The sequence below is a fragment of the Pempheris klunzingeri genome, chromosome 13 (genome assembly GCF_042242105.1).
Source record: "Pempheris klunzingeri isolate RE-2024b chromosome 13, fPemKlu1.hap1, whole genome shotgun sequence".
NCBI classification, from domain to species: domain Eukaryota; kingdom Metazoa; phylum Chordata; class Actinopteri; order Acropomatiformes; family Pempheridae; genus Pempheris; species Pempheris klunzingeri.
In genome coordinates, this window is record NC_092024.1 from 2,757,347 (window position 1) to 2,780,671 (window position 23,325).

The following is a 23,325-nucleotide window of genomic DNA, read 5'->3' on the forward strand; positions in this document are numbered from 1 at the left end:
GATTAGAGAGGACAAGTCGCCCTCTTCTCCTCTCTCTGTTCTGGCTCTATTCGTCTCTTTTTGTTTGCCCGGCGACATGAGTCAGTGACACTGCGCTGGGATCTGCACTGCACCACTGCTGCTGATGCTCAGCTCCCTGCCGCTTGTCTTTTACTGTGGAATGAATGGAGGATATAGGTGTGTGTGTGTGTGTGTGTGTGTTAGGGAGGGAGGTTTATGAATGCATGTGCCTATGTCACTGCATATGTGCACATTGGAGGCACAAAAGGGGAAAACAAGCTCTCTGCCTCCTCATGAAGAGCCACTGTGAAGGCGATAAAAACAAACAAACAAAAAAAACAGGGTGGTGAGATATTGGTGCTGGTAAATCAGATTTTTGCTGTCACGAAGAACAGAATTTAATCACCGTGCGACCATCAGTTTTTTCTCTGGGGCGGGGAGAGAGAGAAATCGAGTCACCGGGTAGAAAATCATCCATGTATCAGCATTTTGGTGCACACATGCGTGCACACATGGCGTTCTGAAAGTCAATAGAGATGGATTGAAGGGAAGGGCTAATTTCAAGCCTCTTGTCACACCTTGTAATCAGCTGCCTCACTAGACTGACTACCTTTGATTAATTGGTCCGTTGCATTCCAATTTACGCTTATTACACGAGAGATTTGTGTGCGTGTGAGTGTGTGTGTTTGTTGCTTACTTGGCACAGTTTACAATATTGCTTACCATCAGGATACTAATAGTGTTTCCAGTGCCTGTGACTTACCTAATGATATATTAGGCCATAGAACACTATGGCAATTGGTTTAACGCAGTGTTGGGGTACCATTATGAGCTCGACCAATCGATTGCAGAACAAAAATGAATTGGTCCCGGATAACTCCCACGACACATCTCAGATCGGACTGATTCGACACGCATTTAAACTGGTGTGGTGAAGCAGTGCAGTCGTAAGGACGCACATGGACACATTCAGAATAGCTGCGTCCATTTTGTTCACGCCTCACCTCATCTCCGCTAGTTTAGCAGCTTGAAGAGCCCGAGCTGAGGCATGATGGGGATTTGTTGGCGAGCAGGTCAGCAACACTTTCTCAGGCGCACATGTGAACACGCACATCCATAGTGTACCAGGCCGTCCCATTAGACAGATGATGATGGAAGGATGTGGGAAGTAATCCGGCGTGGTCTGGTTTCACCACACGACACCGGCCACCACTCACACACATGTATCCATGCACATGCAGAGTAACACACCAGGATGTATTAAAGGTCTGTATCACTGGAAGTAGAAAATCTTTCCATCTGTGTATCATTTCCAGCATTTAATGTACAGCTGAAACAATTAGATTAATCAATTCGATTTGATGAAAATTTGATTTGAATATTTGATTATAATTTTCATTCATCTGTGTCATGTGATCATTTATGTCACTTTTTGAAGCAAAAATAGCCAAATTTGGTTCCAGCTTCACAAATGTGAATATTTGATGAGTTTTTTTTTTTAATACTAAACTGAATGATTTTCTGTTTTGGGCTCTTTGAAAAGATGCCCATCACAATTTCTTCAATATCACGTTAACATGATATTTTGTTTTCATTTTACAGACCAAATGATTTTTATAATCAAAGAAAAAAAGTCAAAATAAGTGAAATGAAAATCATTAGTTGCAGTCGCACTTGACGTATCCAGTTAGAAGTGGTTCATGTAAAGCTGCAAAAATGTCATGCAAGTATTTCCTGGTTTTCCGGTCATCTGTAGTAGTAGTAAACTAAATGTTGTTGGATTTTGGAAAGTCGATTGTGCAAATGGAGCCATGTGAAGACGACCCATTGGGCTCTGGTGGTGGGAATGTTTCGCTATCTTTACTTCATTGACCAAACAATTATTGGAATTTTTTGATTGAATTGGTTAAATAGTCTCCAGATTAATCAACAGTGAAAATAACCAGTTCTGTATTTTTAGAGCTAGTTTCATGTGCTTTTTGTAACGTTATGGAACCTAATGAAATATTTGGCATTTAGTGTATATAATCAGCTGATGAACAACTGTCATCTTTCGTGGAGGTCAAGTTCCATTATGTAGAAAAACAGACTTTTTTTAATATTGTATGATAACATACGCAGGCAGTCAAGTCTTGTATTAAACCAAATGTTAAACAGCAGACGGACATATTAAGCCTCTTTTGTCTAGACTAGACGTTTCAGTAAGAGCATTTAAATGGACTTATGAAGAGAGCTATGAGTGACGCCGTCCTCTGTCTGCCTGTCAGTACAGAGAGATTGAGCTTGATTCACTTGGTTTTAAGTAGTGATGTTATTACACTTCTCCTCTCCATTAGAAGAAGGCATATACATTAGTAGATTGCAACATTAGTGCATTTTCTCTTAACCCCTTCTGCTTTTTTCTCTCTTTCTTCTTTTTTTTTACTTGTCTCAGTGGACCAGTGGAGTCTGAGGTGTTTTCACACTCTTTTAAAATGTGTGACCAACAGAAAGTTGAATTATTCAGTTTTGATTCTCCTCTCTTATCGTGAATCCAAGACTTCAAAAAGATATGGTAGATGCCTGTGGATATTAGGGTGCATCATCTTTTAAAAACATGAGCCCGTCTTCCTTGGAGCTACGACCATGCCCACCCCAGACTTTAGAGAATCTATTTTACCCAACTGGTGTGTGTGCCTATGAGATGGGAGTTGGAGGGGTAATTTAGGGAGGTGTGTGCGTGCGTTATGACTAAGCCCATCAGCTGCCATCTGGCCGCAAGCAGGCTAATAATCTGGGCTTACTGCTGTCAGTGTAGTTAATGCTAGCCTGCTCTTGTCAGTCCACTCTACTGTAAACAAGTTGGAAAGGCAGAACTGGGGATAAAAACTAAAAAGGAAGGAGCGACGGAGGGACCGACGGGGAGCTGCAGCCAACATGACCCAGATCAGGCTGCAATGACCACACCAGGGGTGCCTGGTGTAGCCATGGCAGTAGCCATACCAATTGTAGCCCCACTGGTGAACGATGAAGACCCTCGGCCGTGTCTCTACCTCACCACCTTAATCGAGCTCTTTGTGCGGGACCAGTCACCTGCCCAGGCCCTGTGCTCCCTCCTGGCCATGTGCTGGTTCTGGCCGTCCGGCTGTGAGGCCGAAGAGAAGGATCTGTTCCTGGGCTCCGTGCTGCTCAGTCTGGGACGGCTCCTCAAAGACAAGCTGGCCTGCCTGGCTCAGGACGTGGCCGCCTGTCTGTCCTGCCAGAGACACGTCAAAGGGGACAAACAACCGGTAACTATGGGCTGAGCTGCTCTTGCTTGTCGAAGGTTTTAGCGGAGGTAGCTGATACTATGAGTCTTCACACATAAGCTGCAAACTTTCACACAACTCCCACAACCTTCTGTGTGTATTTGGTAAAAATAGCTCCATGAATGCGAGTCTGGACTAGTTTCACAGAATATATATGCCTGCCATTTGCATTTTATTAGCATTTTAGCCCCAATTTATAGAGAGCACATAAATGACTGCATGCATATACAGTATCACGTGCAGTGTGTATGAATTATGCTACATTTTCAGCCACACTAGTGCCGTGGCTCTATGATCTAATACCTGCAAACCTAATGACATTGCCACCAGCCTCAGCTGTACGTTCTGTTCAGTGCTACTCAGCAAATGTTAGCGTGCTCACAAACTAAACCAAGATTGTAAACGTGGTTAACATCACCCTCAAAACATTAGCATCGTCCTTTTGAGCACAGCACGCTGACTTTAGCATTTACTAGCATGGCTGTAGACTCTTTGTCCTGCTGTGGCAGCAAGCCCTCGCTATTCAGCCCCATCCCAGTGATCCTAGGTTCGACTGTTCACTTGTGAGATTTGTAATGGAGCTAGATGGGAGCAGGTCAGATGTTAGGGTCATGGTGTTACCTTTTGCTGTGTCTCTCCTGCCTTTAGTGCTGTCCATGATGTTATCACAGCAGTGTGGGCCCTAGTTTGACCATCAGTTAGTCTTTAATCACTCACTAATGGTCACCTTGTGTGCAGAGTGGGTCTATTACCTGTAAGTATCATGTCATGTTTGGCAGGTGTATGGTGTGGATGGTTCAAGGTGTTTTAGTTGCTTCTGAATCACCTAGATTGAGCATTTTCCAGGTCAGGAAGGGAAATGGGGACAGCAGGGGGATCGCCATTAGTTATTCCACAAACACGTTTGTCATCAAGCTCTGCTTAATGTTGGCAACAAGCATTTCCACTTAACTTTTCTTTTAGTTTCAGGCATGATGGTGAAGTAAGAATAGCTTACAGTGCTAGCATTACTTTGCCTTTGTACTGGCGGTGATGCAGTGGAGAGGATCTGAATAGCCTAGGGGACTCAGTAGAATGGCTGCTTTAATCTGAAGCTGGCTTCATTATTAAAACACACTCCGCTACCAAAGTCCTCGGAGACTTGGCGGATTAATATTTGTTTAGGATGAATAATAAAAGGCATAAATGGGCTTGAGTGGAGCGCGACGGGACCGGCCCTCCCTCTCATCTTCCTCTCTCCTCCCCTCTACTCTGTTTGATTTATGAGCATGCGTCTTCTGTTACCGAGCTTCGAAAAGAAGATGGCATGGTGGCACTATGGCCCACTAACATGGTAAATGAACCACCGGCCTGCCTACCGGCCGGCAGACCTCCCTCGTCTCTGTCTCATAGCGTCGTGACAAGGCTGTTTCCTGTGAGGGACGGGCCGTAAAGCCGGCCCCAGGGTCAAACCTGTATTTCATCCCCTCTTCTTTATTCTCTCCCTCCTCACGTTTGTTTGTTCATTTCAGCTAAGATGGGTCTCCTCAGCTGGTAAGGCGCAAGGCTTCTCCTTTGATTTGAGCAGCGTTTCATCTGCAAAGCGGACTGAGCTCTGTACATAATGTCTCCGTTGGAGCGTTGAAGGGAGATGGAGACCGTGTTTAGTGTTTATCTTGCAACCTCCCAGTCTGACAAAGCCGTGCTGTTTTGTGTGTGTGTGTGTGTGTGTGTTTATACCAAACACTTGGAGGAAAAAAACAAGCATTGGAGTATGACACAAATGAGACTTAATAATATTTAGTGTTTGCTTGTGCCTAACATGGGGGCTAAAATCCTGCATGGTAAGTGATTAGCCAGCAGTGATGATGATGAGCATGGAGGCCACATTATGCTTCAAACAAAGTGCTTGCTGGGTTGTTGAACAGCGTCTGGACCCCCCATCACGCCCACTTTATACACAGCAGCTGGCCAGATCTGTGGACACGGAAAAGTAGGTGGGATTAGAGCTTCTCTTTTGTTAATTCCTCACATACTTTCATGGCATTCCATTTGTACAATCAAGTGCGACGCCACAAATGCTGCATTGCTCATTTGTATGTTTCATGGCGTTGAGACCACAAAGATTATGAAGACGCAGGACTCTTGGAGAGAAATCAGGGAGGTTGTGATGACAGCGTTTTCACTGCACCTTCAAGTGTGGCCCCTTTGAAGCAGGAAATAAACACAAGTACCTATTTAGATGTGGTCGAACGATACGTTATACGACCTATTTTGTTTGTTTGAATATAAAAATCCAGACTGAGGGGCACCCTGGTGGTTTAGGGATTAAGGCTCTGGTTCACATCCGTCTGGGGGCCGTTGTTGCATGTCACTCCCGTTGTCTCTCTCTAACCCTTCTTCCCCTTCTTCTCTTTGCTGTCTTTCTAACAGATGCTTAAAATGCCAAAAATACCTTAAACACAGTCCTTACTGTCATTACTTGGTTACTTTAAGAGGGGAAGTAGAGGAACAATAAAAGAAAGCTCCTGCGTTGTCTTCTTAATAGGTGACCAGACAAGAGAGTAGCCAAGCTCTTGCCTGTCGAATCATTATCCCTTCAGTTAATTGTCTACACTCACAAGGAGTGAGCTCTTAGTTCAGATAACAAGTCATGTTTTCATGGACAGAGTCATCATCTGGTTGTTTATTCCATGTGAAAGTACCCTTAGCAATGAGCGATATATGTCAGGGTTTATTCTTGTGTGAGGCCATAGTTAACATTCCTGCCCTGTTAGCCCCACCGACTCAGAGCCTCCCATTTTTGAGTCAGCCATTCCTCTGTGTGTGGAGGTAACAAGCCAGAACAGTCGGCATTGTACTGCTGCTATTGAGAGACTGGACACTGACACAGCCCCCGGCCTCTCCATTCAACTCTCTGGAAATTACACCGATGTCACAGGGAGCCGAAAAGGAGTGGAAGAACCAGAGGGAGAGGAAGGAGGAATGGGGCTATCTGGTGACAAATGGACAGAAGGGGAAGTAGGATGGATGGCAGGATGTGAAAGTGAAGATGTAGGAAGACCAGCGCTGATGGGAAGAGAAGGACAGTGAGAGAGGAAGTAGTTGCCAGGGGAAGAATTCCCCTCCATTTGCTCAAGGCAAGTGGCCAGACCGTCCACTACTGATTGATATGCAAATCGCGCCGGCAGCAAGCACTTTTTCTTTGCCTACGCTCACAGAACGGGTGGACGCAGGATCAATGGTTAGATCCCCATCAAAGCCCACTCTGCCTCAGAGGCATAGGTGTACTCCAGACTGAGGCTTCTGCCCCGGGCCTGGCAGAGGGGACGGGCAGCAGTGGACACTAATGAGAGAGTCGGGAAGGAGGAGGAGGGTGTGAAAAGTTGCAGAGGGGGTTGACCGATCATCAGATGCAAACCAGAGGTGGACGGAGCGAGAAGATCGAGATCTCAGCTATTCAGTTCTGCCACGGATATTTTCGCCAGCTTGGCCGAGTTGCATAGCCAAGCTTCCATGCCGGCGTCCAGGGGAGGCAGGCTGCGTAGGAAGGGCTGCTCGCTGGCCCGAAGGACCCAGCGGCAGGCCACGGCAGCATGGAGGCTGCTCTACAGACTGCTCTTCATGGTGAGCAGAGGATTTGGAGAGCAAGTGAACACTTAGAGATAAACACTGTTATGTTGTAATATTTGACGCAGTTTTTAAGGCGCCTCATTAAAATAGACAATAGAAGGTCATCAGCACTCCGTTTTAAGTAGCACTGCTCCTGACAGCGAGTGGATACAAGAAAGGCCTTTTGGATTAATATTGATATGAATGAGTTTCATTTGAAATAAGGAATTCCACTTGACTGAAGAGTGTAGCGTTTTGGAACGATACCCTTTGCTGTGACATGCAGGGGATCTAGCAAGTGGACATCATGTACACGTGCATATGATAGTTGACTGAAAATGGAAAGAAATGCTGCTGGATGCCGTCAGACAGAAAACCGAGTTGACAGAGACAAAATGACTCAACAGCCTCTCACTTGCTTTCATTTTTCTACCTGCAGAGTTGACAAAGACCTCTTTTCTCAATTGGCTAAAGGGCATACATGGCGAGGAGAGGTAGAAACATGATCCAGAGCTGTCAGCTGTCAGCGAGAAAACCTGAATAGGAATCCACAGCAGCGCTGTCGGATCCACTCGTCTTTCTTGGCGCTCCCAGGCTTTTCTCCCGCCTCTGCTGGCTCTCGTCCTCGGCTCTTAATTGGTTATTTGGGCTAGCTGTCAGGCTGTGTTGGTGGGATTGTTGTGAGGCAATCGCAATTCCTGAGTCATGACGGTGTGTAAGTCCCCCCTCCCCTCCCCCCTTTTCTTCTCTTTCTTTCTGCCTACCTCCTCTTGTCACGCTCCAATGCAGGAGTCTGCCATTTAGTGTTGATGAAAACATTATAGTGAGGAAGCTGTGTGAGGGGTAAAATGTGCACACGTTCCTGAGCCTCCACTCTAGCTCTTATATGCTCTTTTTCCCTTCAGCTGTGTGGCTCCTCCGTCATCTCATTCGTATGTGTGTGAGACGAACATGAGCCCATATCCTTCCAGCGCGTGGGTGTGATGAGAATTAACTCACCACTTGAGAGGCAGTGTGTGCTACCAGGCGCACACGCATGTTTGTAGAGACCTGGGCAGGCCTCCCCTTTCCTCTGGGCGCCTGTAGCCAAAATAAACGGCAGATACGACCGTTATCTGTCTCCACAAGGCTGCTCTCCCTGGTCTGGAGCTACCAGTGGGCTATTTGATGAATATGTCGCTCTGATATCCTTCAACCTCTGTGTTTCCTGCAGGCAGTCTCCCCCCGTCTGCCCGCCTGGTGCAATATGGAGTTTTTTTCCTGAGTGTATCGGTGAATGAGAGCTGGCTGCTGCTGTGTGTGGCGGCATCATCGGTGTCTGTGATCTTTAATGGGATAGTGTGTGTCAGCAGCTGTAGTTACATAGCTGATATTCTTAGGTTCCTTATGAATCCCCATGTTTGCAAAAATGTTTGTTGTTGTTGGCATCAGCTCAGACGTTGAAGTAGATGATTACAGACATAAAATGACATGAAATATTTGATGTACTCCAACCAGAGAAAGTAGCACTTTTATACTAAATAATAAACTGAACCTTCAAACCAAACCAATCAATTATTAGCACCTTTTCAGTCATGCAAGTGGCATGACTAGAAACATTTTGTACTATCTTTGTTGATCCCCTGAATTTTCATTATCAGGTCAAAACTTTGAGGTGTCCAATTCTTTGGTTAATGACCTGCATAACTAATGATACTCCCATCAACCTCAGCTGCACATTGTGGTTAGTGCTAACTGGCAAATGTTACCATGCTAACATGGTAAACTAAAATGGTGACCATAGTAAACGTGGCTGTAGACTTGTTTTGACCAATAATGGAGCGTTGTGTTTATCGTGAACTCAGTCGGTGTGTGTTAACACGTACAGATGTGTCCATTTGCAGTATATGTGTGTGTCCTGCAGCTCTCCATTAGGAACATTGGTCCCTCCACCAGCGCAGAGGGAGACATTAAGTCCCGTCATAATTATCATCCCACATTCAAAGCACTCCAGAGCGTAGCGCTGCTGTGGGTGGTGGATCATTTGAAAGAGGCTTAGCCCAGACATACACAGAGGACACGAAGAGGCATTTCCCCCTGTCTCTTCCCCCTCTGTTTTTGTCTCTCTTTCAGTCTGTCACCCTCGCACAGTCTGTATTGCAGCATTGAAGGGCCGTCTCTGGAGTGACCATGCTATAATGAGCTAGCTGATGAGTCGCAGGCTTATTAATGGAAGCCTTGATTGGCTATGGACTCCCTGTGAGTTGGGGTGGGGGGGTTATGTGGGTGGTAGCTCACACCAGTTTCAGAGCAGAGTGACTCAGACAAGCTTTCAAACACTGCTTGGGAGGTGTGTACGTGTGTGTATCGATGCCTGCGGTGTCAGGATGAAGGGTGTATTGATCCATGTGTGTTGCTGTGCAGTCTTTAGTGGGGAGATGTGCTTGAATGCTTGCTCATGAGATACACACAGGAAGAGGCAGAGAGTGCTGAGCAGCTGTTTTGCCTGGCATTGTGGTCGTCCCACTGTGCTATGTTGCTGAGCAGCAGATTGGAACCTGCTATTATTTATCGCGTAACAGCCTCTGCTGATTCTTGTGCCTGGCCGCCGATTATTATGCTACATCATGTTATTCACTTGGAATAAGGAGTGCTGGTCATTACGAGACTATTTTTAGCACAGAAATCGCATAATTGATGGCCTGCGCACTACAGTGTAGCCAGGCATGGAGCAGTTGATGTGTTGTGCTTGAGTAGCTTGTCAGGTAAGTAATTAGGATGAATTCTGATTTAGTGTACGCAAATTTACCTCAATGCTAGAAAAGCGCATACCGTACAGCGGCAGCCACGGTGTGACATAGAGAGAAAGGAAAGAGCTTCCCCTCACTGCTTATTTTTTATGTCCCAGGGAATAGAACAGAGAGGCTGATAATGGTTCATTTTCTGCCACAGTTGCTCACAGACGGTAAGATCTTACCCGCCACAGGCAAGACTTCGCAGTGTGGTGCCTACGGCTGATGTTAATTTCCCTACCCCAGGCAATTCAGTCCAATTTAAAGTAATGCAGGTTTTCTCTTTCTGTTGAACCCCCATGTAAATGGTATGACGACGAGTTCTTCACAGGGTTCCACCTATCAAAGAAGAACAAAGCAGGCTGGAGGAAATATTGCTTTTTGTGAATGAGCAGAGGTGTTGAATGAGATGCTTTTAAACCCACCCCCCCCCCCCCCCTCTAATACAAACTAATACATGACCACTTGGGATCTCCTGGCATGTTAAATTCTCTGGAATTGATGTGACACAAAGCTGCGTAACTGTCCATTATGGATTTAGAAGAATAATGTAATGTGATGTAATGCTATCTGCTGGGATATCCAGTTAGTCTTTCAGATGCACTGTAAAGTCTTTGATGCAAAGCCAATTAGCATAGAGTGCATAACTAAACCTCCATAACGCTCTTAGTATACCCAGGGGAATCACTGGCCATGTACAGTGTAGAATTGTATACATCATTATTTCATACAGCTGTGGAGCTGAAATCATTAGCGATGAATAGTTAAATGAGGGAGGTAAAAGACTCCGATTTTTCATTTTAATAAATTCTTGAGAATATGTTTCTGCGTAGACACATGCTTTGTGTGTGTGTGTGTGTGTGTGTGCAGTTTCCTATAACAACTGTTATCCTCATTTCATCCAGCTGGCTGTGATAATCCCTGAGCTGCCTACCTAAATACACCCCTCTTTCTGTCACCCCTGCAGAGCGTGGACACAGTGTGTACTCTCTACCAGTCCTTCCAGGAAGGGTCAGACTCGGGCACTGGGGGTTTGATGGACAACACCAAGGAAGTGAGGCAAGGAGGGGGTCCCTCGGGAGAGGCCACTGTGCTCAGACCTTGCCCCAAGCATATGAGTGCCACCGAGAGGTTACGCAAGGTCATCCAGGAGCTGGTGGACACGGAGAAGTCCTATGTGAAGGTGAGCTTTGACTCCTGCCATATTGGAATTTACAAGAAGCTAACATGAATATTTGATTGCAGTCATCCTCATGGTTTCTAAAGATTTAGAAATCTGCTTCACTGCCCCCATTTTTTACTCCTTGGTTATAAATTTTTGCTTTTTTAGACAGAAAAGCACCATAGTAACTTCGGAAACTAACTTCTGACTGGCCTACTTCACATTATCATGTAAAGTAATAGTTCTTAAAGGAAGAATTCTGCATTTTGGGAAATTTGCTTTCTTGTCTGTAGTTGGAATAGAAGAATCATACCATTCTCTCATATTGGTATGGTAAATATGCAGCAGGAGCCAGCAGCTGGATAGCTTAGCTGAGCATAGAGGCTGAAAATGGGGCTCTGTCCTGAGGTAGCAAAACCTGCCTGTCACACCTCTAAAGCTGGCTAATTAACATATTGTATCTTATTTGTGTAATTCGTTTAAAAAGTGTAAAAATGATGACCAGTGTGGTTTTATAGGAGGTTTACCTGCTTGAGTATTTCTTGGCTGGATCAGTTGGTCAAGGAATAATCTTGCACATAACCTTCCTGTGTTTTTCACTCTAGCTTTTGTACAGATAACAAAAAGTTCTAGTTTTCATGCTAAGCTAACTGGTTGCTCATTCCAGCGTCATATTTATCATATAGGTACGAGTGTCTCCCTTAACTCTCAGCAATAACACAAATAAGGATATTTCTTAGTATGTTGAACTCTTCCTTTTGATAAAAGGAGTGGTGTTGGAAATCAGAAACGAGAACTGAAAGACACTGTTTCCTGTCCAGCCTTATTTATTTCCTTCCTGCCCCATCATTTTGCCGCCCTCCTGTTACCCAATACGACCTTTTCCTTTCTGACTCGCATTAAAAAAACCGACTCTTGACTCTGCAACACTTGTCATTGCTGGCATTTTTTCCTGTTCTTCTTCACGTCCTCTTCCCCCGTGAACGCCTCTTGCCGTTGATTTGTAATTGAGGAAGGAGATTGTCTTCCCAGAGAGATATACAGGCCTGCTCGCCTGTGTCCATGTGCCACTAGTGACTGAGGTAGCTTGGGGAGGGGACGAGGAGGAGGAGGAGGAGGAGGAGGAGGAGGAAGCTCATAAATCAGCCTAATGAGAATATCCCCACTGATACCAAGACAAGCGCAGCCACATTAAAACAGTAAAGGGGGAGCCGGGGGGGGAGACGATGGAGGAATGAGGCGAGGGACTGTGGGAGGGAGACAGTTGGAGGTTATAAAGGGAGGAATGAGGACTGATCTGATGATGAAAGCGATTTTAAAGGACAGGCAGGTTAAGGGATAATGTTTCCTTGTCACTGACCTTTTTTTGTGTGTGCAGGACCTGGCCTGTTTGTTCGAGATCTACCTGAAACCCCTGCAGAATGAAACCTTCCTCACACTGGATGAGGTAGGTGGCGAGTATGGGACAAATTCATTGAATGTTTATTACCCAGAGGTGACGTTGATGAACTCCGCTAGGCCATATCTCCCTCATTACCACTGTGACTAGCTGGAGGACAAATTAGTATTCCCCTACCTTGACCTTCTAGCATCCCACAGGAGCACACCAGTGAAGGCTAGCTTAAGAGTAAAAGCCAGCCTTTAAGCATTCACCTCAGACTCACCCATTACAGCGTGGCTGTCCACTGACTTTTTTTCATTAAGAAAAGTGGCGTTTTTCTCCATATGAAACACCTTCAATTAACCTGTCGTCGTATGTTCCTGTGACACCATAAAGCTGCAGCACGTTAATGACCTTGTGACCATGTTAATGCAGTTTCCAGCCCCGTGTGCAGCGCTGTGCTAGACATGACCTCAAACATAGGACGTCTCTCCCAAGACACACTAGTCAATAGGCCACTGAGCACTGGGGCAAATTAAAAGGCCATTATGGGACAGCGGGACGTGTCCAGACACAAAATGGACGAGGGCATGTTAGCCCCCGAACAGCTTTTAATGAAGGGACGTGTTGACTCTGGGCATGTGTGTCAGAGAGGGTGTGTTAGACAGTAGAAGTCTGAATGTGTGTGCACTGTATTTGTAGCAGGGCCTTAGCTTGTCCCTAAGTGCCTTTGTCAGAGATGGAGCCATCAGAGTGGAGGTTTTATAACACTCCAGGGTGCCTGTCTGACTGACTGTTATGAATTACAAGCTATCTAGGCTTTTTTTTCTTGCCTTGTTCCCTCATATTCCTTTGCTCTCTCCCTTCTCCCCCTCCCACTCCTTTCTCTGCCATTTTTTCCTCTCATACATTCTTATCCATCACTGTCTCACAAATCCATACCACCTCTCCTTTCTTCACCTCTTTCTATCCATTATCCTACCACCCCTCTGCCGCCCATCCTCCTCCTCCTCCTCCTCCTCAGATGGAGAGTCTGTTTGGCAGCCTGCCTGAGATGTTGGACTTCCAGAGGGTCTTCCTACAGACCCTGGAGGAGAGGATCGCCTCCTCGCCTGATTTCAGCACCCTGGAGACCCCCTCACAGTTCAAGGTGACACACACACACACACAGCAACATATCACATTATTGATTGCATGTCCAAAGATTCAGTGTGGATTCCATGAGTGCACAGAAAACATTATTCTCCAACAAGGTGATTTTAGCAACTATTCCAAAGAAAGTTGGTTTGACAGGAGCGCTGCTGGCTGATTTATAGGCTTGACATGACAACGTGTGGAGTCTATTGATCGAGGTGGCAGTTCACTGGCTAGATTGTGAGCTGCTGAAAGCTAGTGTACTCAAAAGGTTAGGTGAGAGGGGGAGGATGGGGGGCAGAGTGGTCCGGTCACGACTTCACATGTTCGCACTCTTTCATCCTTTTCTCTCTCAGCTCACTCAGCTTTGTATAACATCTCTCTCTCCCGGTCTGCGTGTGTGACACCGTCTTTGTTTTTCTCTCACACCCTCACGGCCCACAGAAGCTGCTGTTTTCTCTTGGGGGATCGTTCCTCTATTACGCCGACCACTTCAAGCTCTACAGCGGCTTCTGTGCCAACCACATCAAGGTTCAGAAGGTCCTGGAGAGAGGTAGGACACGCACCTTAAACAAATGAGGGAATGCACAACAGCCCATCCTGCTGCACTAAGTGAGATTCAGAATTGGCACATAATAAATACATCTGTAGAGTAATCCTAAGTGTCCCACACCCCTGCATAAATTAGACATCCTTGCACCTATGTTGCATCATAGCCACCTCTCGGCACTGTTGAAGGTTTGGCCTCCTCTCTTGGGAAACAAATCCATTATGTAGGAAAGTAAATGTCCCAGAGTGAGACAGTGGATGAAAGTGAGCCGAGTGATGCCACCCCAGTTCTCTGCAAGCTCTATCTATAACATACACACAGAATATTCGAGAAGCAAACACAGGTGAAGCTTAAGTGTCCAGCCTTCATTTGTGATCCATGGTTTCTAAACAGTAAAAATAATTACCTGTTTTACAAGCAGACAACGTTTAAACAAATGTATTAATGAACAGACTTTGGATAACCTTGTCCACTAACAGCTGATATGTGACCGTGACCACCCGTGAGTCCTAATAATTCTCTACGTCTCCATCTGCATGTGACAGAGTAGAAGTTTTAAAGTTGATTTATGCCTGCTAAGATGCCAGCCTCTCTCGTGCAATTTTGGAACGCTGCCCGGTACAGAGAAATGTAAGAAGATTGGATTCTTTGCTGACATTGGAGGGGGTGGCGCTACTTAAACCTACCCCATTACTAGAATTGCGTGGGATATTCCTCGAAGTAAGCAACAGGATGGATATTCAATTGGATTAGAAGGAGAAAAAACATTCAGAAAAATCCCTGATTGGTCAGAATTAGCTAGAGGAGAATGAAATTGGGTAGATATGGTTATCAACACAACACTGGTGCATGAAAGAGTTTTCTGCACTAAGTATAGTGAAAGATCAGGAAAACTGTATTTAATGACACATCACGAGCAGGCTATGAAACATATTTTGCTACAGTTCTTGGAGGAACACCCTTCTATTACTTTTACAGAATGCAAACCTAAAATCTGTGATCTAAATGTAGGATGTGAGGGTAAGGACACCCCCCACCACCCAATTCAACAACAGCAATAAGAAGAAATGATGATAGTAATAATAATGATGTACAAAATGTGAAAAAAAAAACCTAAGAGGATTTATATGGCCAAAACTTACTGACTGTCCAGCCTTACAGACAAAAAAGCCCCTGCGATCTTGGCTTAGTGATCATACTTTAGTAATGCCAGCTCGGCACAAAATGGCTCCAAATGCTTGAGTGAAGGGAAAAGCTGCCAGATTTAAAGTACTCCATTTACACGTTTCATACGCCCTACGCTTTAACCAAAGCTTTGAATGGCTCACGTGTAGTATTTAAGTTGGTGCACACAAACTAATATTAGAACAACATGTAGCACAATAGTGGCTCAGCACAGACAAGGAGGGCCAAGTATAACAGGGTGATAGCTGCAAACTGAGACTATAGTTGGCTCAGTGTGATACAGAATGCCCCGTGCAGCCTGGTCACAACCAGCTGATCCAAGGACTCGCAGAGGAAAATCTGTGGGAGTTTGTCAACCCTTTTAGTAATTATATGCCCGTCTCTGCCATCTTCATTACCCTCCTCCTTTTCCCATCGTGCCAAGGGCCCTGGGTTGCCTGAGTTTCTCTGTTTATTTGCCGACTCGTTAATTGCCTGCCAATTACTCTAGGAGGTGTCGATGCTGCTGCTCGTCTGTGGCTGGGAGTGCTATAATTAATACTTTAATGGCCCCCCTCAGTAAGCGTTGTGGAAGCATACTGCTCAGGGTAAATGTCATCACCTTTACAGAAGGCTCGTTCTGCATTATACCTGCCGTTACACACCAAGCTTTTGGCTTCAATGTAGACTACAGAGTCCCAACTGGATTATTTTCACCATGTTATAAACAAGACAGCTTTAGTGTTTAAGTAACTCCTGAGTGTTTTGCTCATTGATTTAGTTTTTTACTTAAGCTTTGTGAAAACATCTTGTGCACTATTTAGTTTGATGCGTGGGCACGGGTAAATACTGCAGTGGTCATGGTAGTTTGAGGAGAAGCCTACACTACCCCCTGCTGGAGGCAGCTTATTGCACCTTGATTCTGCACTGGCCTGCAGTTGGACTCCTGCCAACCTAGTGAGAGAGATGAACAAAGATGGTAAACTGAAAGACTCTATACTACATACTAATTGAGCATGCGTGTGTTTATTTTCCAGCTAAGACGGATCAGGCCTTCAAGGAATTCTTGGATGCGAGGAACCCCACCAAGCAGCACTCATCCACCCTGGAGTCCTACCTGATTAAACCAGTGCAGAGGGTGCTCAAGTACCCTCTGCTGCTCAGGGAGCTGGTCTCCCTCACTGATGCTGACAGCGAGGAGCACTACCATCTCACCGGTAGGGAGCGAAACACATATACATTTACAGACACGCCCACAGACACGGGGAGGATGTGCTAAAAATATAGACCAATGTTCACACTTGTCATTTCTGTGTCATGTTGCGGTGCGATCATGCTTGGGAACACCCGGTGACAAATCCTGGCACATAAGAGTGGGCATTTTCCCCATACACAGTGAGCAAATAAAATCTGCTACTGTAATGTAAAGCTTCATTCTGTTCTCGTCTCTGCAGAGGCTCTGAAAGCAATGGAGAAGGTGGCCAGCCACATCAATGAGATGCAGAAGATCTACGAGGATTACGGCTCTGTGTTCGATCAGCTTGTTGCTGAGCAGACTGGCCATGATAAAGAGGTAGAGACACATTTCTAGTCGTCAAACATCGTAAATATATTTAAGGTTACCTTGTTGGCAACTGTTGCACACCGATATCAGTAAGAATCACACGACACCTGCTACAATACTCAAACACTAAATACTCATCACAATGAGTTTGAACTACTTCAATCCAGTTTCCATCGGTGCATCAGAATGGAGCTGTTAAACTTATGTTGTTTACACCATCTTCTGTGCATTGCCTCTGGGGACTGAATGCATTTACAAATTGATGGAATATTTAGTTGGTAACCCCTGCAGTAAATATTCAAAGGGAATGCTAAATAATGTTGTCTAGGGTACTGTATGTTTTCAGTGTATCTAAATAGCTCTCAGATAAAAGCCAGATAAAGGTTTGCTTGAAAATCAGCTTTAATGCCACGTACAGACACTAGTTTGTAGTGTCTGTGGAACTCATTCATAGACATGGATCATTAGTATGTGTCTCACGCAGCAGTGAAAAGTCAAATGTCTGGTTTGTTTGTTCTCCCTCTGCCCCAGCTTTCTTTTAAAACCTTACCCTGTGTGTGTCCCTCAGGTCACAGAGATCTCTATGGGAGAGTTTCTCATGCATTCCTCTGTTGTCTGGCTCAACCCGCATCCATCGCTGGGCCGCATGAGAAAAGACCCCGAAATGACCGTGTTTGGTGAGTCTGCACACTGAAAATGAGCCCGACATTTCCCTTCCCACACCCCCTGCCAGTATGTTGACTGGTGATCGCGTCCACACTGTTTTGTCTCAAACACAGGACGATTTTAAAAATTCAATCTATTTGTTTTAGTGCCATCCATGGGTGTTTACAGTTCTGTTTAATGAGTACAAACAAAGTGCATCAGGTTTGCTGTGCAGCCACAGACTTGTGTGTGTCGTAGCATTCAGACAGATCTTGTGCATTTCAATATCTGTAGCGCTGATATATGCTTTAAGGCTTCAAGCCAACATCTAAAATGCTTCTGAGGGTTGCACTCCTTCAGTCGGCTTTCCCCAAGAGGCATTCGCAGTCAAAACTAAGACGCTGATGTGTTTTCTCTCACCAGTGTTCAAGAAAGCGGTGATATTGGTCTACAGGGAAAACAACAAGCTGAAGAAGAAAATGGTAAGCATAATGTCTGTTGCACTCATTTACTCTCACATGCCACAAATGGGGTCTTTGGTGTGGAACAGCATTTTCCTCTTTCCCCCCGCATGGCTCTCCCTTTGTGATGACCAGACCAACCCTCGTTCAGCACTTTCTCATGGAGATTCGGACCCCTTTAAGTTCCGTTGGCTCATCCCACTCTCTGCGCTGCAGGTCAGATTGGGAAATACTGCAGGTAAGAAGCCGGCACACAGCGACATTATCCTCAGTAAATCACTCACAAAGTACATCCACTAAATCTTTGTTCTTTTTCCCCACACACACTCCTAAGCTCATTCTCCAGGCCCACACACACACACACACACACACCCCTCTTGGCATTTCTGTTCATCCGTCCCTCCTTATCTCCTCAGAAACCATAAACCATATTTGGACTGTGTGATTAAAAGCCTCTCCTTTATTTCCTCGCCCTCCCAGGAACAGGCACAGAAAGCAGCTGCATCTGGGAGCTGGTTCACTCTAGGTCTGAAGTGGAAGGCAGACCGGAGACCGTCTTCCAGCTGTGTAGCAGGTCAGAGATTAAACTTTCAGGTGCAATCAGTGATGATTAATCCTGGAGTGCATTCATGGTGCATCATTTTTAAAAGGATAATGTAGGTCCATTACAACTTTGGTCTTTTTTTGTAGTTCTGGCCACCGTTTCCTTTGGATAGGATAACATTGGACTGAAAGTAATTGCTGAGATCTGAGAACACAGTCTAAGAAGTGCAAGCAGTCAGGTGGTCAGACAGATCGTAAACACAGTTTAGCCACTTAGCCAAATAAAGTGAGTTAGACAATGTGAGCATGCTCGTAGTGTGGGCAATTATCAATGTCATTGCACAGGAAAACTGTACAAACAACTATGGTAAGGTGGCTAGATCAAAAGATGGCCCAGAAAGCTGCTCTGTGGTTGATGTTTACAACAGACAGTTTATGTAACAAATGCCACTGTTCCCCTTCATTTTCCTAACTTGTGCTTCTGATGATCTGACTGTTTGCATTTCTAACACCACCTCTTTTCTTAATTTTAATAATGGTGCTATTAATGATGGTCAAGGCTACAAAAATAGATGAAGAGAAGTTCCAAGTAACTGGAATGATCTTTGAACCTTCTCAAAAACACTTAAAGTGTAGTCATTCTTTATGTTTCAACCTCATTAAGGTAAACCATTATTAAAATGGGTGGGTGCTGATCCAGCTTGAGAAAAAACAAACAAACATATTTGATCAACTGCACTTAGTACTCACGTATTGGTGAGAAGCGGTGCTGGTAGACAGAAAGAGCCCCTCTCTCCCCAACATCCAGTCTTTATGGCTGTAGCTTCATTCATTAAGACACATCTGAGGCTGGTGCTCAGCTCCATCTCGTTAACCCTGATATCCCAAAATAAACAATACACCTGTAATGCAGAACACCTACAGTATTTACTGGAAGAAAGTTTCACTTCATCCCATCACATGTAGTATATTTCATATGTAGTTCAACACATCTTGTAAAGCCTTTTGTTTTCACATAATAGACCCTAAACAAGACACATTAGAGTAAAGCTAAACCAAATTGCTGGTTCTCTCATTACACACTGTGAAATTGGGATCACTCCTAATTAATTAAATCACCAATTTCACTGGGGACACAAGGGAATCTATACTTAGCTTGTGAGTTCCAGTTCAACGTACCATGTGCTCATGTTATGATGGTACCTCTGCCGTGTCCTCCTCAGTGTGCCAGAGAGCAAGGTCAACATCATCAAGGTGATCCGCTCCATCCTCAGGGAGAACGTGAGGAGGAACATGAAGAGTGAGGGCACAGTAGAGAGGGGCTGTAAGGAGCGCCTGGCCCCCCTGCGCAGCACCCTGCCCTCCTCCGCCAGACTAGGTGAGCCTTCAGAAGCACTCTTAGGAAATATTTCTGTTTTGTAGGGAGCAAATATTTCTTTGAATCAAAAGATCTATGGAAAACACTTGACAGGTGCTTTGAGTACCAGGCACAGCTTTCCTATAAAAACATGTCCAGTAGGGCAGAAGAGTAATTCTTTCTGACTGGTATTTAGCCTTTAAGCTTATTTGGCTTTAAAAATCATCAACTGTGTAATACCAAGTACACATACTTTAGAGATGATTACATCTTACTTTTTAGGTCACAAAATGCTAGAGGGGCTTATGGTGCTCAGATAAGAGTGGCGTTTCTGACTCCCATCTCCACAATTGTTACCAGGTTCCTCCAGGGCTTCCTGGTTGTGTAAGCAGCCACTTGGAGACCTCTCCACCCAGGCTGGGCATCCCAAGATGGGGGCAGACTCTGACGAGGGAAGCCTGAGCAGTGGAACCTACAGTCTGTCTGGGGCTCCTCCACCTTGCACCTCCTCTGACTCGCATATTGTCCCCGGCCAGCAGAACTGGTCTCAGGCACCTGGATCCGACACGCAACCCCCCCCCTCCTCCTCCTCTGCTGTGAAAGAATCTGATATTTTAAGTGATGAGGATGACGACGGCTTTAGTGAGGGTGGAACGAGGAGGGGCAGTGGAGACAGCAACTCACCAACAAGCGCCATTGAAGCCCAGTTCCTCCATCTCCAACTCTCAGAAGATGCTGTGTCAAAATGTGCACCGGCTCCCTGTGTTCAGCCTGAGGGAGTGGGGGACACTCCAGAGACCCAACCCAAACAGATGCGAGGACACTTCAGTGCTGTTAAGAGGAAACCCAACAGTTTCAGGGGGAACCAGGGTATACTGTTGAACATGAGGGCACACAGCAGGTCACTGGACAGTCAGGTGGATGCAACATCACCATCAGGGGTAGTGGATCTCAACGTGCTACTGGAGAGAGAGTTCAGCGTCCAAAGTCTGACCTCTGTAGTCAACGAAGACTGTTTCTATGACCCAGCTGAGAGTTGTGCCAACGACTCTGAAAATACCACCTCCTCATAGAGTGCTGGATGGACAGACAGGTGCTGACCAAAAGCCCCTGCATCACAGGAGGAGAAACCTCTGTGGCTCACTGCAGGCCTGGTTTTGAAGCTGGGACTCTAAACAGGAGTCTGTTTAGTAAGCCATGCACCTGACATACCCATTCTCTCCCCCCCTGGAGGTGATTTCTGTCCCAATGATAATGACTGCAATGATCTGCCAAGCACTGATTTGGTTCTGCGATCTCCTTAGCTCTCTGGGCGTTGCCTCCTCCTCACAAAACATCTGAATGACGTATTCCATCCTCGTCTCCCCTGCAGCTCATGCTGATTGGCAGTTTTAATTCAGTTTTTGACCTTTTCTGTGAAGAAATGGGGAGAATGTCCTTGTCAGTCACTTTCAAAAAACTTAAAAAGAGGAGGGACATAGGATATGCATACAGAGCGGGACACTGAGATGAAACAAGTTTTGGAAGCAGCCTCACTGGTGCTTCGGCACAGTCAACAATTCATTTGTATTTGGTTTTACAGTACCAAACACTGTAGCTACCCGCTTATGACAAATTGCATTTTCATTAAAAATTCATGAAAGGACAGACCGAGTGAAGGCCATCAGACTAATAAGATCCAAAGAGCTGTGGCAGTTAAGTCAAACTTCCTGAGAAGACGTACCGTGGCCTAAAACAGGAAGGACTCCGACTTATCGCAAAGAAGCCTTTTTGCTGTATTTTGTGCACTAAAGTACACTGTTTGCCTATATATTTGAAATATTTTTTATCTGTACAGGTTTTAATGTAATTAATGCTGTTTTATTTATTAATAGGTTTGATTATGTATATCTTAGCAAAGTAACTTTTTGGGTGAAGGCTTGAACGTTGGCTAAAGATTTGGTCCATTAGTATACAAAAGATGCAAAACAGCTATGCATTGAAAAGTGTTTTTGAAATGTAGCTACTTAACAATGATTTAAACCCCAATGTTCTCTTTATGTCCTATGTATATAATCTTTTCTATTGTTGAAGCATTTATGTATTCTCTTATACATACTTGACACTGTAAAGAAGTAAGGCAGGAATTTGCAATAATTGCATCTGATATTTTTGTAAAATGTTTTGTTTGCCATAGCATAAAGTACATGTTGAGGTACTATAAAACGGCAAACCACTATTGAATTATTTACCTTCTCAACTCTACTTTACAATGCCTTTAATGCTAGCATACCAATGAATGTGAATGCCCCATTCTTATGGAATTGTTTTATAAATAAAAGTTTTATCAGTGAATGACGCCTGGGGAACAATGCTTTCAACTCTCAGCTGTCAGTTCAGGTTTACATATCCTTTATATTCTATTGACAGGTAAAGCAGTGCAGGGAACTGAGTGTCTTATCTCAGGCTCAGTCCCTTGGCTAGACTTGCCACCACTTCCTGATTAGCTGTCATAAGAAACACAGAAGTCTATATCCTGGTATTAGAAGAAAAGGTAGATCCTCAATAGACTACATAATTATTTGACAGAAGTGGGGCACAGTTGCATGAAGAAAGACTTGGAAAAAGCTTTACTTCAGCGCTATGATTCTAAACACGGACTCAATGTTTTTCAATTGCCCTAGCATATTTAGCACTTCCACAAGGACAATTCATTTCTTTTCCTATACCTTACTGTCTTTAACATGAACGCCAGCAGACTGAAGAAATTATCAGTTAAAAGGGACGTTTTGTAAGTCTCATTAACCCCCCTCCCACTTCGCCCTCCTACCGTCTGCTTGGTTAAATAGTTTCACCCTGACTTTGGCACTACCCAAATAGGAGGTGAATGGAATCAAATGACGGTGCTTAATGTGAACCTAAATACAATTTGCTGTGACAGTTATGCGCAATACATTGCTGAATGCAAGAACTTAGTGGCTATTAGTGCATGTATAGTCATAAAATCAGTTAACTTACTTTATCATGTAGGTTGAGTTTAAAACTTAGCTGCCATAATCTACTGCTCATACCAGATCAAGTACAGCTTGTAAATTCAATTTAACTGTAAGATGGAGAATGTGATATTCTTACTTTAAAGCATAACAAAAAAATAGATGTGGCAATGTTCCTTGGGACACTTGCGTTTTGGGTAAAACTACCCTTTAAGACACTTTACAACCTGCTGCCAGGTACAATAGGAAAGCTGTGTGTAGGAACATTATCAGTATTTAAGTTTTAGACTGAGCCACAGGATCATTTCATGACTAACAGACAGCCAACCATGATGCTGAAGCATCCGAATGTGTGAGGACAGGTAATGCAGGCAGAGTGAGAGCGGAGGCATCACGTGCCCTTTTACTATTTCAGAGTTATTGCATTTCACAGTCTGTGACAAATCACTAGGAATGAATCTGTCATGATGGTGGCTGGGTCGCAGCTACACTGTATCCTTCTAGCCAGTTGACAGCTCACAGTTTGGTTCAGGTCTGGTGTGACTTATCAGGTTACCGTGCAATAATTGGCACTTAAATAGTCTGAAAACAACATAACGGTATCCGGGTTAATGGTGAAGGGTAGTGGGCCGAGGGTCATTCATCTTGATTTACATTACAGTTTTGATGCAATGATAAATACTCATCTTGACTGGGACTGATTGGAAATGTAAAATATCTTTCAGTCACCTCAAACCTACCAC

The 23,325-nt window shown here is 44.7% G+C and overlaps 1 protein-coding gene across 1 annotated transcript in view; it reads left to right on the forward strand.

The window, feature by feature from the left end:
• The window catches only part of LOC139212380 (rho guanine nucleotide exchange factor TIAM2-like), a 67,964-nt gene extending 46,028 nt beyond the window's left edge, over nt 1-21,936 (forward strand). Inside the window, exons 16-27 of the mRNA XM_070842919.1 lie at nt 10,617-10,832; nt 12,190-12,258; nt 13,217-13,342; nt 13,771-13,879; nt 16,078-16,257; nt 16,495-16,613; nt 17,173-17,281; nt 17,673-17,731; nt 17,846-17,948; nt 18,191-18,284; nt 19,477-19,631; nt 19,971-21,936. Of these exons, the coding sequence (XP_070699020.1) occupies nt 10,617-10,832; nt 12,190-12,258; nt 13,217-13,342; nt 13,771-13,879; nt 16,078-16,257; nt 16,495-16,613; nt 17,173-17,281; nt 17,673-17,731; nt 17,846-17,948; nt 18,191-18,284; nt 19,477-19,631; nt 19,971-20,683 (2,052 nt within the window). The 3' untranslated portion in view covers nt 20,684-21,936. The remainder of the gene's footprint in view (nt 1-10,616; nt 10,833-12,189; nt 12,259-13,216; nt 13,343-13,770; nt 13,880-16,077; nt 16,258-16,494; nt 16,614-17,172; nt 17,282-17,672; nt 17,732-17,845; nt 17,949-18,190; nt 18,285-19,476; nt 19,632-19,970) is intronic.
• Nucleotides 21,937-23,325: the final 1,389 nt, after the last annotated feature.